Source organism: Gossypium hirsutum, chromosome A11 (assembly GCF_007990345.1).
Source record: "Gossypium hirsutum isolate 1008001.06 chromosome A11, Gossypium_hirsutum_v2.1, whole genome shotgun sequence".
Lineage (NCBI taxonomy): Eukaryota > Viridiplantae > Streptophyta > Magnoliopsida > Malvales > Malvaceae > Gossypium > Gossypium hirsutum.
The window spans coordinates 11,640,949-11,655,929 of NC_053434.1; the positions used below are offsets into that span (position 1 = coordinate 11,640,949).

At 32.0% G+C, this 14,981-nt stretch overlaps 3 protein-coding genes across 4 annotated transcripts; 2 read left to right on the forward strand and 1 right to left on the reverse strand.

The window, feature by feature from the left end:
- Positions 1 to 885: 885 nt before the first annotated feature.
- Positions 886 to 4,988, forward strand: LOC107924349 (peptidyl-prolyl cis-trans isomerase CYP21-4). Its single transcript, XM_016854749.2, has 8 exons — positions 886 to 1,104; positions 1,667 to 1,850; positions 2,059 to 2,098; positions 2,378 to 2,428; positions 3,141 to 3,226; positions 3,912 to 4,049; positions 4,179 to 4,329; positions 4,520 to 4,988. The coding sequence occupies exons 2-8, from the start codon at positions 1,699 to 1,701 to the stop codon at positions 4,604 to 4,606; spliced, it is 705 nt and encodes a 234-aa protein (XP_016710238.1). The 5' UTR covers positions 886 to 1,104; positions 1,667 to 1,698; the 3' UTR covers positions 4,607 to 4,988.
- Positions 4,989 to 5,512: 524 nt separating this feature from the next.
- On the forward strand, positions 5,513 to 7,791 carry LOC107924348 (beta-carotene isomerase D27, chloroplastic). Of its 2 annotated transcripts, none has more exons than XM_041081058.1 (8): positions 5,513 to 5,944; positions 6,022 to 6,108; positions 6,213 to 6,317; positions 6,398 to 6,497; positions 6,610 to 6,701; positions 6,785 to 6,865; positions 6,964 to 7,032; positions 7,142 to 7,791. In XM_041081058.1, the coding sequence occupies exons 1-8, from the start codon at positions 5,801 to 5,803 to the stop codon at positions 7,160 to 7,162; spliced, it is 699 nt and encodes a 232-aa protein (XP_040936992.1). In that variant the 5' UTR covers positions 5,513 to 5,800; the 3' UTR covers positions 7,163 to 7,791. The 2 variants fall into 2 exon arrangements, with proteins under 2 accessions (XP_040936992.1, XP_016710237.1); XM_016854748.2 differs by having other exon boundaries at positions 7,396 to 7,791.
- A 3,881-nt stretch (positions 7,792 to 11,672) lies between these two features.
- LOC107923748 (uncharacterized) lies at positions 11,673 to 12,576 on the reverse strand. Its single transcript, XM_016853915.2, has one exon. It carries the CDS (start codon positions 12,493 to 12,495, stop codon positions 11,812 to 11,814), a length of 684 nt encoding a protein of 227 aa, XP_016709404.1. The 5' UTR covers positions 12,496 to 12,576; the 3' UTR covers positions 11,673 to 11,811.
- Positions 12,577 to 14,981: the final 2,405 nt, after the last annotated feature.

The following is a 14,981-nucleotide window of genomic DNA, read 5'->3' on the forward strand; positions in this document are numbered from 1 at the left end:
ATGGTGGTCCATCGTTATTTTTACAAATTATGTTTTGTTTTCTTCTTTCTTGTACTACAAATGACCAAATTTTTTCTTATTTTAGCCAAAACTTTGAAAAAATATGTTTATACCTTATTTTAACCCCTCCCCCCAATATACCAATGGTGTGTCACGTGTTATGTTCTTATCAGTATTTTTTTTTGGTAAAATAGAACAAAAATGATAGTTAGGTTATTAAAGTGAAATAAAAAAAAGCTTAAAGTATGATAATTTATTTTGCCTCTAATTTTACAAAAAGAAAAGGTTGATTTTAACCTTTTATTTAATTTTTTTTATTTTTTTAGCCTTTAAATTTACGTTTTTTTGTCAAATCACTTAAAATAAATGTAAAAGTTAATTTTTTTTTAAATTTTGTTGATATTACATGCATGTGAATTATTACATGGATATCATGTCATCATTTAATTAATTTTTAAAATTTAAAAATTTAAAAAATATAAAAACTATTTTTAAAAATTAGAAGTCATTAAAATTATTTAAAAATTTTAAAAATCATAAAAAATATTTTTAAATATTTTTAAAAGATCAAAAAATTAATTAAATAATGAGGTGTCCGTCTACATAACAATTTGTGGGTATACTAAGTTAGGAAAGTTAACAAAGATTAAAATTTCTATTAATTTTGGGTGATTTAATAGAAAATGTAAGTTAAAGAAGTAAAAAACTAAAAAACTTAAATGAAAAATTAAAAGAATAATTTTTCGGCCAAAAAGGTCACCCTAAAAAATTAAGTATCAAAATAATTAGAGGGTAAATGGTGACTTAAAAGCGTAAAGTTAAAAAGAGAGAGAATATATTGTGAAGTTAAAAAAAGAAAAAAAAGGATAAAAGGTCCATTAACAGAAAAGGTTACGGACCCAACTCTAAAATTCCCGTTATCTATTTTTGTGAATAATGAGGATTAACTGGTAGAAAACTGGAAGAATCGTAAAACGCTTTGGCTGGATCTTCTCGTCGCGGTGCCCATACGAAGGGATCAACAACTCCAGACACCAGAAAAAAGTAACAAATACTCTCACTTTTTTCCCTTTTCATTTCGACGGGACTAACTCTAAATTACAGGTACTTTCTCTCTCTCCATTGATTTGAAGTTAACCGATTTGAACTTTGATGTCTTATAATTGTTTTCCTCCAATTTCTGCTTTTTCGTCCCAGAAGATTCTCTTTTCTAGGGTTTTTATTTCCAACTGGATCAAAAATTCAAGTCAGGAGTTATTATTTTATATATTTTCCTTTCCTAAGTTTCCATATATTTCAATTTTCAACTCTTAGATCTTAGGATGTTCAACTTCACCCTTGATTCTTGATACTGTAAACTTTGAAAAATTATTGTAGCTTTAAAAAATTTAGTTTTAATCTATGTTATGAGGACCGGAGGATGAGTTTCGCGAGAATACTATAATTTTCCTAAGCCTTTTTATATATTTGGAAGATCATGACCTGCACTTATATCCGAAGTATATGGCACACTGGCCAATTATGAGTTTATTTTTCCTACGCTCAATAAATCTTTTTTCCGGTACATATTTGAACTAAAAGAGTTCGTGGTTTATTTACTGCTTCATAGCTAGCAATGCATTTATTACCTCCAGGATTTGACACGAATTTTTGTTTCTAAATTCAGGATTTTATTGTTGGAACTGAAGTTTTAAGGTGATGGCGAGGATCAAACCACAAGCTTTGCTACAACAGAGCAAAAGGAAGAAAGGCCCAGCTCGAATAAGTCTTACAACAATTATAATGTTGACTTTGATTGTCGTTTTGATTCTGTTTTTTGTGTATGCCACCTACAGACACTGGACTCAAAGGTTCGTTGCAATTCGGCTGTTGGCCATGAGATTTAGTGCGGCAATGCTTTTAAACTTGATTGTGTGCATGCTTTGTTTATTCATGTAATTTACTGTATGACTTGCAAATTGCAGAGCAGTGCATTTAAAAGCAAAACTGCTTTTGGAGAATAAATTATGGTTTTTATTTAGTAGTCAATGGAATTTGACTCAATTTTCTTGTCTTTAGGTCAAGAATTCATATTGAAAACAGGGAATCAGTTATTGAGGTACACTCTTTAAGAACCTTACTTATTCTAAATGGTTTTCTTGATCCTCATGGTCTCATATTTGTTTTAGTCTTTGTTTCATCAATTACAGTAGAACTCTTTACTCAGTGCCCCGTATCAACGTATCATCTTTTCAGGATTTTTGAAGGCAATTTTTCTCTGTTCTTTTGTGAATGTATCCTAGTTTATGAGGCTTTCTATGATGAGGCATTTTGCCCGTTTGTTATTATTGTGTCTAACTTTATATCCTCTCTAATGATTGTGGCTTGCATTTGGTAGGGTGACAACTCTTTCATGGATTCAAAGAAATCTGATCTTCCAGGATATGCTGTAGGTTCCTTACTTGCTAAGCTCTTTCCTAATTAATATTTGGTGCCTGTGTGAATAATGTCTATTTTCTTGTAATACTGGCTGTGCCTAGTTCTGAGAAACAATATTGACCTAGGTGATTAACTTACAATGTGTTTTTTTATCCAATGCATATATATCTATATAGATTTATCTATTTAACCAGCTTTCTGCTACTAATATTTTTTTCAGTTTGCACATGTGTCTTGTGAGCACTTGAATTCATCAAAAGACATTACAGAAGAAATTCTTTTATCATGTTCTTGGTTGCGTCACCTATTAAGGAAACATATATTTCCTTAGTATGTCTCTCAATAAGGCATTTCTTTTATCTATTTAACCAGCTTTCTGCAAGTAAATTTTTCCTTCATCTTGCAGGCACGTGTCTTGTGTGTACATGAATTCATCTAAAGACATTACAAAAGAAATTCTTTTATCATGTTCTCGGTAGCATCACCTATTAAGAAAACATTTCATTAGCATGTCTCTCAATAAAGCATCTTTTTTTGGTATTCCTTTGAGGTTTTTCAATTGTATCCTACAATCTTGACAGGTTGGCTTTTTGTGATGAATGAAATTTAGCTGAGTTGTTCATTTATTACTTTGTTTTACTTTTAGGCTTTTATATCGAAATCTTATTCAGAATGAGTTTTATCCACTGAATTAACTCTGTTTTACCCCTTCTTATGACTAGATTTTAGATACTGCGAAAGGCTCTATTACAGTGGAGCTCTTCAAGGACATTTCTCCTGAAGTTGTTGATCAATTCCTTGATTTATGGTAAGTACTGGAATCAGTAAAGTCTATGTGATCAATATTTGAATTGAAAAAAAAATGATGTTGGTAGAGCTGAGCAGTTCATACTTGCTTGTGGAACAGTCGGTAATAGTTTTAAATTATTTTTCTAGATCAAATTTCAGTTTTATTTTTTAAGTTGTTAGGCTCTAATCTTGTAGCATTGCCGTCTATTTGGGCATCATGGTGTTGTTTTTGTTGGTTGAGCGTTATGCATATGTCTATCTATCATGAATGCATGGAATTCATCACTATAGTTTTAATTCTTAAGATTCATTCTCAGAGTTTGGTTTAAACTGGCAAATTTGTTTAATGGAATTGATGTAAGTTCCATCTAATTTAGGTTTAGTGCTAAATCATGTTTAGCCATATTTTTATCTTCTAATCTAGCATCTTTTGGAATAAAAACAGACCCATTTCTTTTGTACTTTCAAGTAGTTGGTCTAGGTGGGATGTGCAAATGCATGGTTTGTTAAATCATGGGATAGGCAGGCAGCCAAACACTTCTAGGAAGTGCAGTGCAAGAATTTCTTTCTTTTTATGTTTAAAAATATATTATTTTCCCTTTTTTCCTGTTGAACATGGTGTGCTACTGAATTTCATTAGCCGGTTCAAAGGAAGACCTGTGTCTTCCAAAGTCATCCTCACAAATCATGCGATTGATATGCAGTCAGAGAGGACACTTCAATGGAATGCTTTTTCGCCATGTGATAAAGCACTATGTGATTCAGGCTGCCGATAGTGATAAGCTGGGAGCTGTAGAGGACTGGACTTTGAAAGGAAAGCAATACAGCCAACTTGATACAAGGTTAGTACATTGATGATTGAACTCAATCACTCATACTGTCCTCTTTACTTCTTCGTTGATCGACCATCCTGACTAAGGCTAGACGTGCATACTTCTTGTTGTAACTTACATCCTCTGATGTTCAACCAGTTTGAAGCATGAAGCATTCATGCTTGGAACTTCTAAGGTAAAGCATGATAAGAAAGAATTTGAGCTTTTCATCACAACTGCACCAATCCCAGATCTAAATGAGAAGCTTATTGTCTTTGGGAAGGTCATTAAGGGAGAAGACATTGTTCAGGTAACAAGCAAGCTATTGTTTATTTCCATTGAATTGTTTGTGCATTACTTTTTTCAAAATTGGTTGGAGGCATTTAAAATGTTTCCAGATTTCTTTCATATGGTTATCATTTTCAGATACCATATGCTTCATAAACCTAGAAGCTGCGGTTAAAGTTATATCTAATGTGTTGGTACAATATTTTGCCCAGGAAATTGAAGAGGTGGACACAGATGAGCATTATCGACCTAAATCTTCTATAGGGATCCGCAGTGTGAATCTGAAACAAAGCATCTAAAATCAAAACATAAGCAAATAAGTATTCTAAATGTATGTTCTGTTATTCCAAACAAAGTTTCAGCACCATCATAAGAATCAATGGTGCATCCTTTTTTGAACTTCATACTTCATGGGGGCTGGTAGTGGTATTTACTCAAAGTCAATGTCTATAGGTCAGTGTCCTTGGTATTGTTCTGGCTCTTTTTTGGGTTATCCTTTTTTGTTTTACTAACCTTCTAGCATTTTCTTTGTTTTTTTTTTTTTGGCGGTGGTGGGTTTGCAAGTCTGTTTCGATATGGACACTGTATTTGTAGTTTAATAAAATTGGATGAGATGTACTTTACAAGTCCAACTCCAAATAGATAAATTGAGAAAGGTGTCTGTAATTTCGGAGAGTGATATCATTAGTGTTCCTTTTAGACTTGATTTTGATATGCAAGTTTTAGGTCCGTGAGTGTGTGTGCAGAACTTTCGTTGCCTCTTTCACAATCGTATCCCAAAGTTGATCCATTCATAGAGAGCTATTTGGAAGTTGGAACATTAGTGAAGCAGCTAATACTTAAATGCTGTAGCTTTTGTTTTTTCGGGTAAAACAAAACTACGGTAAGAATTAAGAAATGGACACTCCAAAACATGCACGTGTTAGTCGGTTGTGGGGATTTGGAAACATTTGGCGAGATCCGAAGAATGATCAAACAATTTTTTATAACATTTGATGTTGGATTTTATTTTATACAACTTAATAATTAAGTGATATTTTGCAGGTAAAGATTATTTAAAAGTGTACTTTATTAATTGCTATTGATCACAAATGAGGGTAAAAAATGTTATTAAACTATGAGAGTGGAATAATTATAATAATAATAATAAGATGATAGCGATAACAAGAATACAAAATATTCTACATGATTAAATAATGAAGGCACCGCCAAGAATTCTTGTATATACAAAAATATTCTTAAGAAAAAAATTGATTGAGTTGAATTCCATAGCCATAACCAAGAATGAGGAACTACCTATATTGATCAGTGATGTCTTATTTTATCCAATTAGGAGGAAATGTAAAATTTATAGTTGGTGATGCAGAAACGAGAGCTCTAATGACTCACTGTACCGGCAATCTTTTATTTGCCTTCACACTCGTCTCTATCTATCTCAAGTTTAAAACCCCAAAATAAAGGGGAAAAGAGTGATAATTAGTTTGGCAAGTGAAATGAAAATGATGCCTCTGGCCCTGACTCTTCATGCTCCGCAAACTGTGATGGTATCTTCATCTCCTATTTACCTTCTTCCAACATCTTCACTGCATAATCGAACATCTTTCCGCGCCTTTTGCTCCTCTGTCTCTCCCGAAACGGTGGGTTTCCATTCATCTCCTACTCTACTCTGTAATTTGAATTCTTTTATTTACTACTTCTCCTATTTGTTTTTCAGATACACAGTGAAGGTTCAAAGGCTGAGTACAAGCCAGGAAACTTGGACCATTTTTTCCTGAATTCCTTTCGTGACAAATTGGTAAAGGTAAGTTTGGGGGAAATTGTTTCAATCCAGCTACTCAATTTGGTGTATGACAAGTCAAATAAGAAACATTTATTCGGTGTTTTTTGTTTTAAGGGCTGTTACAGGAAGTTGGATGGGATTCGGAGAAGCCTGGATATGATGGACTTATTGAATTGGCGAAAGCCCTCATGATGAACAGCAGAAGCAATTCTCACACCAAAGATGCTGCGGTGTTCCAATCTGAACTCTTTCTTCTCCCTGTTTTGCTCATTATATATCTTATTGGTGGTGGTTGCTTTGGACATGACAGGTTCGAATATTGAAGTCACTGTTTCCGCCATTATTGTTAGAGCTTTACAAAATCCTTATAGCTCCTATAGATGGAGGGAAGGTCGCTGCAATGATGGTTGGTGAGTTGAATCTTCATTCATAACATAGGACAGTTTTCTCTCAGATCGTACTTGATGTTAAATTAAATGGCTATGACTTCAATTTTTTCTTCTCTTTGTGTGTGTTGTTAAGCAAGGGTGACTGTGTTTACCTGTCAGTGGCTTATGGGCACTTGCAAGGTTAATTCTGTGGATCTTCCTGATGGAACCTCTTGCAATAGCGGGGTAAACTTTGATTTAAGATTCACATGATAATATGAACAAAATGAGGTTCATTTTCATGATCGGAGCACTTCAATTTCTTGCAGGTTTTTGTAGAGAGATGCAAGTACTTAGAGGAAAGTAAGTGCGTGGGGATTTGTATCAATACTTGTAAGCTTCCAACACAGGTTAGTAATTGTTATATTTATATGCATGAAATTGTTCAGCGTACCTGCAATCTAAGTGGACTTTTACCTTGAGAGTTGTTGCATTACTGGTTTTGCAGAGTTTCTTCAAGGACTACATGGGGGTCCCTCTGCTGATGGAGCCTAACTTCAGCGATTATAGCTGTCAGGTAACTCCAAGGACTCGAGCCCCATCTCTTTCTTCATAAAATTTTGGTACATTGAAGTGCGTTTCAATCTTCTGAAACACATTTTGGTTATGGGGAGTAACATTGTCAGCAAAATCAGATTGAGCGGTGACAAGTAATTTCACCCGTTCACTTTCACTTGTTTATCATCGGCAAGCCTCCTTTTCTGCAGAAGAAGTAAAAATCTATTAACTAGATTTTTACCTCAAAAAAGTGGCTAGGTTTTCATTTGCAAAGCCAAAGTACCTCTAATGATGCACTATTATATTCTTGTTATCTCTGCAACTGCTGATTTCAAGGGTCACCAATTGCCTGTTTTAAGTTGTTTTAACTTTGCTATGGTAGTTCAAATTTGGGGTTAGCCCACCATTGCCGGAGGATGATGACACCCTAAAAGAGCCCTGCCTGGATGTATGCCCAATTGCTAATAAACGACATGAAATTCAAAGAAACGTGGATGTGATGAAATGTCCAAAGGCATAACATCTTGATTTAGGCTTCCAACCTACCCAAATGTGGATGTGTACGAATTGTTGATATATAAAGATTTCTCTATAGCTGAACTCCCCTGGAACTCTCTCTCCCTTATTGTTTATGGGATAAAATCAAAATCTTATTGCTAGTACAAGTTACCATGTACTTATCAATATTTGCCGGCTTATTTGACAGCCGATAACGAGCCTGACCAGTGTGCTGTACCTTCACAATTGAAGCAAAGATGAATTGAGCATTTCCCAGCCATTGCTTCTTGTTTGCTATGTGTAATGGAATGGTTCTCGTAGTTGACCGCAGTGAATGACGCACCATTTGACCTTTTTCCCTAAAACATTTTGCTGCTCTTAAAAATTATTTGTTGCCTCTATCAGCAAACTAAAGATTCTCCTCAAATAGGAACACACGACCAAGGAAAGATAGAGAGCAAATAAAAATGCAGAAAGTGAAAATTCAAGACCATAAATATGAAATTTAACTGAATTTATGATTAAACAGAAAGCAACAAGGGGACTAACTAAGCTTGATAACTATACAGACAAGGCTAATTCAAGATTTGAACAGAAAATTTCTTGTTCATGTAAATAGCATCAGCCATAAGTTTTTTAGGGAAAACATATAAAACAAACTGGTTATCGAAACTTTTTCTTAGTTGCTTTACATTTCATTTCACAAAAGCTTAAACAGAACTGTAGCTGCATATAAACAAGCATATGTATACAGTTGCATTGGCATGTCATAATAGAATCATACCTCCTTTTCTTGCATCCTATCCTATTTATGGACACGGCAAACGCGACAACTTTAAAGTGCATGTAAATCATATCCAGTGGCCACAATTTCAAGAAAGGAAAGCTAGGGAATTAATTAAGAGAGTTCCATCAATCACAGGTATTGTTGTTGGCAAGCAATCTAGAAATGAAGAGCAAAAAGCGTATTTCATTTTGTTTTTCAACAACTTTAATGAATGCCATTGACTACAAAACAAATATTAAATGAAGTAATTGAATTAGCTTCATAGCAAGATCCATGAGTTCCATTGGGACTTCTGACCAGCGGCAATCAAACTGTTAACCGCGCCTCCTTTTGAGTTATCAGAGTATATGCAGTGCCATCTTTATCACCAGCACGACCTGTCCCACCAATGGGTCTCTTTTGCAATATCAAAGTTCACAATTGAGTTGATGTCAATATGACGGGCAGCAACATCAGTCGCTACAAGAACATGGAAGATGCCATATTTAAACTTTTGTAGAATTTCCATTAGTGAAGCCTGATAAAGGCGGCAACCTAAAAACCCTTGTGAGAGAGCCGTGATTCAATCTCAACAACACAAGCTTTCTTGGAATGGAAGCAAAACATCACCCTCATCAATAGTACCGGGTAGCTTCTCTACAAGCCAGGGTAACTTCTCGGAATTACATGAACAACCTGGGTAATATCATCAATAGGACCTTATTTGCTGAAGGTCAAACATTCGACTAGCTTCATCAAGCATCAATTAAGTTGCTCTCATCGTTTTCATGGCCTTCATTTTAATCATGTCTGTATTGGCTTCAATCCCCACTTATACTATGCCAACAGCAGTTATACCCGCAGCTGTCTGCTGGAAAAGATTATTAGAAGCTTCATTTGGGGATACTCGAATACTCAGAGAGCTATTGATTTGGTTAAGTGGAAGGATGTATTGTCTGCAAACCAACTTCAGAAGGTTTTTGAGCATCTTGAGAATTATTTGACTTGAATTATGAGAGTAAGAATGTTTTATTCTTCTTTTTGTTTTTCGAAAAGAAGAAGATGGAGTTAAATATCTAATTGATTTGTTGGTTTATGGATCTTTTTAACATTTTAATTCTGTACATTATAATTCTATACATAGACATTACTTTTAATTAATCAATTTTTTTTCTCGAGTCGTGCGAGGAGAAAATTTCTTATACGTTTCCAGGGAGTATTATTTAACTATATCTATCCTAATGAGCATTTCATCGAATAGTTGTAATTGATGTTCGATCTCAAAGAGAGGGAAGAGATCTTCGAAAAGTGAGTTTTTATGATCCATAAATAATCAAACCTGGATCTCAGAAGGATGGGTAAGCTTAACCATTCTTTTCTCGTGAAAAATAGGGAATCAATTGGTTAATACTCTGGAAGGGGATATCTAATGTTTGGGTAGATGTCATTATATGTTGCATGGTGTGGAGTATACCTCATTTCGGTTAAACTAAGACACATCAAGAGTTGAGCCATGGGTTTTTGCTCATTCCCAATGAACAATGCTAAGTGTTGGTGCAATTTTTTTTAAAGATCATGTAGGAGAATGATCTTTGATGAAGGTAGGATGGACTTAAATATTCTAGGCCTCTTGCAATACGATGCAGTGCTAGGGGGCATCGAAGTCTCTGCTACACGTAAATGCTTTTTGTTGCTTAAATTATTATAATGAATAAGGGATAGGAAAATATAAGAACAAGGAGTTAGAGATGAAAGAGATGCCCCTTATTCTGGAGTACCTATGCGCAAGGACAAAGTTAAAAAAATTTTATGGGACCAAAATTGAATTACAAATATAATTTTATCATTATATTAATTTATCTTTTTTTTTTCAATTTATAAAAGGATTAAATTATAAATTTTCTATTTTTGGAGTGATAGAATTGAATTATAAAATTTGAAGGGTGAAAAGTACTTTTTTACCGTTGAATTGATTAAAAAAAATTTCATTTTTAAAGAAACTAAAACCAAATTTTCCATTTTTTTAGGCATGTGATTGGCCATCGCTGCTACATTAGCAAAAAATTAACGTTGTTAGTCTCAGGTAATAATATAGTGGATGGAAAAAAAAGTTCAGGTGCCACTCTTGGACAAAAAAAACCATGAGTACCAATCTGGGAGAAGAGGATAAGTTCGGATACCAATCTTATATTTAACACTTTTCTAAATACCTACGGGAGATGAACCCTATGATGAATTTTGTTTTTTGATTTTTATTTTACGCAATACATACTTAGATCTTGATCCATGTTTGATGTGTTTAAACTAGAGGAGGAATAAACAATGTTTAAGAGTAGATCTAACATAATTGAGTGGTGTTACATGCAATCCTAGAAATAAGACGATATAAATCTACCAGATTAGAGTCAAATCTAATAGGGGAATCCATAGGTTGAGTTAATGCGATAATAGAGATTTTGATTAAAAAGAAATTTCAATTAATTAACCTAGAACCAATTGCTCTTACTCTCAAAAGAGATATTAGCATAATTATTAGAGATTTTTACGAATCAAGATACAAAGTAAAAATATTGCGTAATTTAGATTGATATTGACAGATGAAGTCTAGATGAATTCTTTATTGGGTATTGTTTTGATTTTTGATTGTTAATCAATTATTTTCCTGTTTTGTTCTTTGTTGTGTTCATTAATTAATTAATTAAGTTAATTTTAATTTTTAATCGATCATTTGAATTTATTAGCTAAAAAATAGAAAGACGATAATTACTAGTAATTTTAATCTTCGTGGGAACAATATCTGTAATCGCCATAGTAATACTATTAATTGATAGGTATATTTATGTTAGTCAAAATTTTAATCAGTTTTCTTTTGATATTGTTCTTTAAACGTGTTATGTTCAACTTCATTTATTTTGAAATAATTAATTATATATAAAAAATCATAAAAATAACAATTTGATATGATAAAAAAAAGTTAATTTATTGTTGCATTACAAGTTAAACAACTTGACAAACATACATCCTTGTTGATTGGAAATGATGACAAAGTTGATTGATTGAAAAAAAAATCAACAATTATAATATTTACATTTTTTAATATTATTAGTAATTTTTAAATTAATTCTTTCAACTATTTTTAGGCAGTTAGATTTATTTCATTTGTTTTTAATTTACTATAGTATCTTCTTAAAATAAAATTAGAGAGTTTCTCAAAATTTAATAAAGTTAACCAATTATGTTTTAAACTTAATTATGGTTCTTTGGGTCAATAATGGGTTAAATTTGATTACATATATATTATAACAACTGTTATAATTTTAGTATCAATATTTATATAAGGTAAACTATAAAAACTGTAATTTAATTATTGGAATATTTTTATTTTGATCACCAAGTAAAGACAAGTTTTCAATTTCATCATTAATATTTTCAATATTTGATTTCTTTTATCGTTCTTCCGTTAAATCATTAGAAGAATGTTGACATAGCATTTTTTTTATTGGCCTAATACCAAACTATTAATAAGTTGCTCTTTTAAAAGTGGACCAGGTCGACACCAATGGTCAAGGTGTTGCTAATGATCTTTGCAAGCTTTGCATCCATCTCTTTCATCGGTGATTCAAGCTTAGCTTGTTTGAATGCATTTTCACAACCGAGTACGTTTTCCACATTAGCGCCTAACTCTGTGCTCAACTTGACAAGGTTATGATTAGTGATGGCTTCAAGGGATTTTTGGTCATTGTTAAGAATATTATTGTAGACATCGATGCATGTTTGAAGGATGGGAACAACATTTTTAAGGGTAGTAGGGTTCATTGAGAGCTTTGTAACCTCAGCCAATGCATTTTTGGTCTGGTTATCCATTGCTTCAACCCCAGCTTTAAGGACAGAAAGAGGCTTAATAGGAGCTTTCTCATCTAGGAATGGCATAGTTGCTTTTATACATTCGACGGGGTGGTCAGTGTTCCCACAAATTTCCTGAAGGGCAGGGTCAACACCTCCAGGTAGTATGCTTAACACATCCTCAATACTTTCCAATATTGTACCATCGAATGCAAATGGAGATGGTGATTCTGACATGATCTCAATCATATCATAAAGTTTCAAAGAAGCGGAGCCAGAAGCATCAAAAAGGGGTGGAGGTGCATCGGTAGAGGTTGAGAAGGAGAAGAGACAGGTGAGGGAGATAAGTGCAAGGATGAAATGGTTGATTCCCATAGTCTCTCCTCTTCTCTGCTCTTGGACGAAAGTGATACAATAAGTGACAGAAGGTAAGGGGTTTGTGTGTTAGGGAATTGGAATTAGTGCAAATTTAATAGTGTTTTCTAGGCATGTATTGTGCATGGTAATTGTCCACACAATTTAATTTTAGCATATAGTTAGTTCTACACCTATTATAATGGTTGAAGTTCATTCCCTCAATTTTCCTTCACATAAATTAGAGGAGAAATCGAAAATTTAAAAAAGAAAAAGAAAAATATAAATTAATGGTAAATATGTAAGCCTATATCTTTAAGAAAATGAGACTGTCTTTAAATATAGAAATGTTGAAATTAGTAAATAAAATAAATAAAATAAAAAATTCCAAAGTAATTACCTAAATTTGCATCGCTTTGTTGTGTTTGTTCAATGCAAGTTATGGCTTATATGATTGACAATTATTATATCAAAATAATATGATAAATATTGTTTTTAATAATTTGACACGGTACACTTAGGGCCAGTTTTGTATTGCTTTTCAAAAGCACTTCTGACTCCAAAAGCACTTTTGGAAGAAAAGCTGTGCAAAACAAGCTGCTTTTAGTTGAAATTTTTAGCTTTTCAGAAGTCCTTCCCAAAAGCACTTTTCATGCTTAATTACTTTTTCACTCCTCCAATAACATAGTACTTTTTCTTTTTTTTTCTTGGTACTTAATTACAAATGTGTTAAAATCATTAATTAAAAATAAAAAAATATTTTTTAAAATACTAATTACAAATATTTAATAGTTATATTTAAATATTTAAAATATAGTTTATATATTCTAATTAAATTTTATAAATAATTAATATTTATTGCTTAAAAATATTTAAAATTTATATTTTATATATTAAAATATTAACAAGAAGTTATAATAATTTTTTTATATTCTTACTAAAATATAATAACATTAACTAATTTAAATATTATTTAAATGCATATTTGTTACTTTATAATAACATGTCTAAAATTGATATTTTATTTCTCAAAAGTACATTTTAACAGTAATGCTAAATACTCAAATTTTAAATCAAACTTTTCAAAAACACTTTTTCAAAACACTTTTCAAAAGTATTACCAAACTAGCCCTTAATAGTCAAGCTCATTGAGCCGAGTTAGCTACTGGCAATGAGGCAAACCAACGGTAAATAGTCAAGCAGCCTAAGAACCAGGTACAAACACCTACAGGTAGGAACAACACTAGAATGCAACAACCCCCAAAATGGAAAAATTGGTTTTAGACTCTTTAAAATTGAATTTTTTTAATCAATATAATGGAAAAAAATGCACTTTTCACCCTTAAAATTTTAAAATTCAACTCTAACCCTCCAAAAATAAAAAATCTATAGGTAAAATTATATTTGTAACTCAATTTTGGTCCCATACTTTCTTTTTCTTTTTGCTTTGCCCTTTCCCATAGCTACTCCATAATAAGGGACATGCTATAGGTAATTAGCAGTTTGACCACAAGGTTATTTTTGAAATTTTTTAAATGTATAGGTAATTATCATCAAAATGATATGCTAACACATGCCAGAACTAAAAAAAAAAACTTATCATGTTTAAGAAATACAATCTTACAAAAACGTCAATTTGTGAATCAAAGTTAACCTGATTGGATATTAAAAAATAATTAAAAATTATCATAAGTACAAAATATAATATATATTTCTATGTGTAAACTTAACAGGTAACATCCCCACTTTAAAAAATATATATATTTATGGTAAAATTTTTTGAATAAGTAATTTATAAATCAATGGTAATATAAGAAATTATAGACAAAACTGTCAGTTATGAAAACATAGAGAATTATTAGTAGGAGTATGTGGTTAAGTTAAAAATTTAGTTTCAAGTTTAGGGATTAAATTGAATAAATTGAGAAAGTATAGAAATTAAAATGCAAGTATTTCATTTTTATTTTGATGGAAAGGACTTATGTCAATTTTACCATTACTTAAAAAAATCAATAGTGTGATGATTTTTAAATTATATTTTTATTAAATAATAATATTTTAATAAGTAATAATATTTTATTAATTAATATTATAATAGATAAAAAGAGAGGAAGATGAGCATCTTTCTTGTAACACTCCAAACCCGGCCTACACGTTATGACCGAATCCGGAAGTGTCATATGAAATGGGGTTGAAAATCATACCAGTTCATTTGCCCCTATCGCTATTATCAATTTTAGAACTCTTTCTTTTAATTGCTTAGAGATAAAACGTATTGTAGATGAGGTTTTAAAACAAATACGCTGTGCTTAGAAAATCATGCTTAGTAAAAATATAATTATTAAAGGATTAAATTAAAATTTTATCATTTTTAGGGGACTAAAATGTAATTTTATGTTTACTAATTTAAAATTTTTAAATTTTAAAGGACCAAAATTAAAATTTTTCCATTTTAGGGGACCAAGGCTCCTGCTAGCCCCCTGAATTCGGCCCTAGATTAGTTCGAT

Bases quoted from the DNA above. Each gene is read 5' to 3' on its own strand.
- LOC107923748 (XM_016853915.2), bottom strand. From the start codon at position 12,495: ATGGGAATCAACCATTTCATCCTTGCACTTATCTCCCTCACCTGTCTC.
- LOC107924349 (XM_016854749.2), top strand. From the start codon at position 1,699: ATGGCGAGGATCAAACCACAAGCTTTGCTACAACAGAGCAAAAGGAAG. The intron at 3,227-3,911 runs GTAAGTACTGGA...ATTGATATGCAG, and splicing joins GATCAATTCCTTGATTTATG to TCAGAGAGGACACTTCAATG. The intron at 4,330-4,519 runs GTAACAAGCAAG...TATTTTGCCCAG, and splicing joins AGGGAGAAGACATTGTTCAG to GAAATTGAAGAGGTGGACAC.
- LOC107924348 (XM_016854748.2), top strand. From the start codon at position 5,801: ATGAAAATGATGCCTCTGGCCCTGACTCTTCATGCTCCGCAAACTGTG. The intron at 6,318-6,397 runs GTGTTCCAATCT...TGGACATGACAG, and splicing joins CTCACACCAAAGATGCTGCG to GTTCGAATATTGAAGTCACT. The intron at 6,702-6,784 runs GTAAACTTTGAT...AATTTCTTGCAG, and splicing joins GAACCTCTTGCAATAGCGGG to GTTTTTGTAGAGAGATGCAA.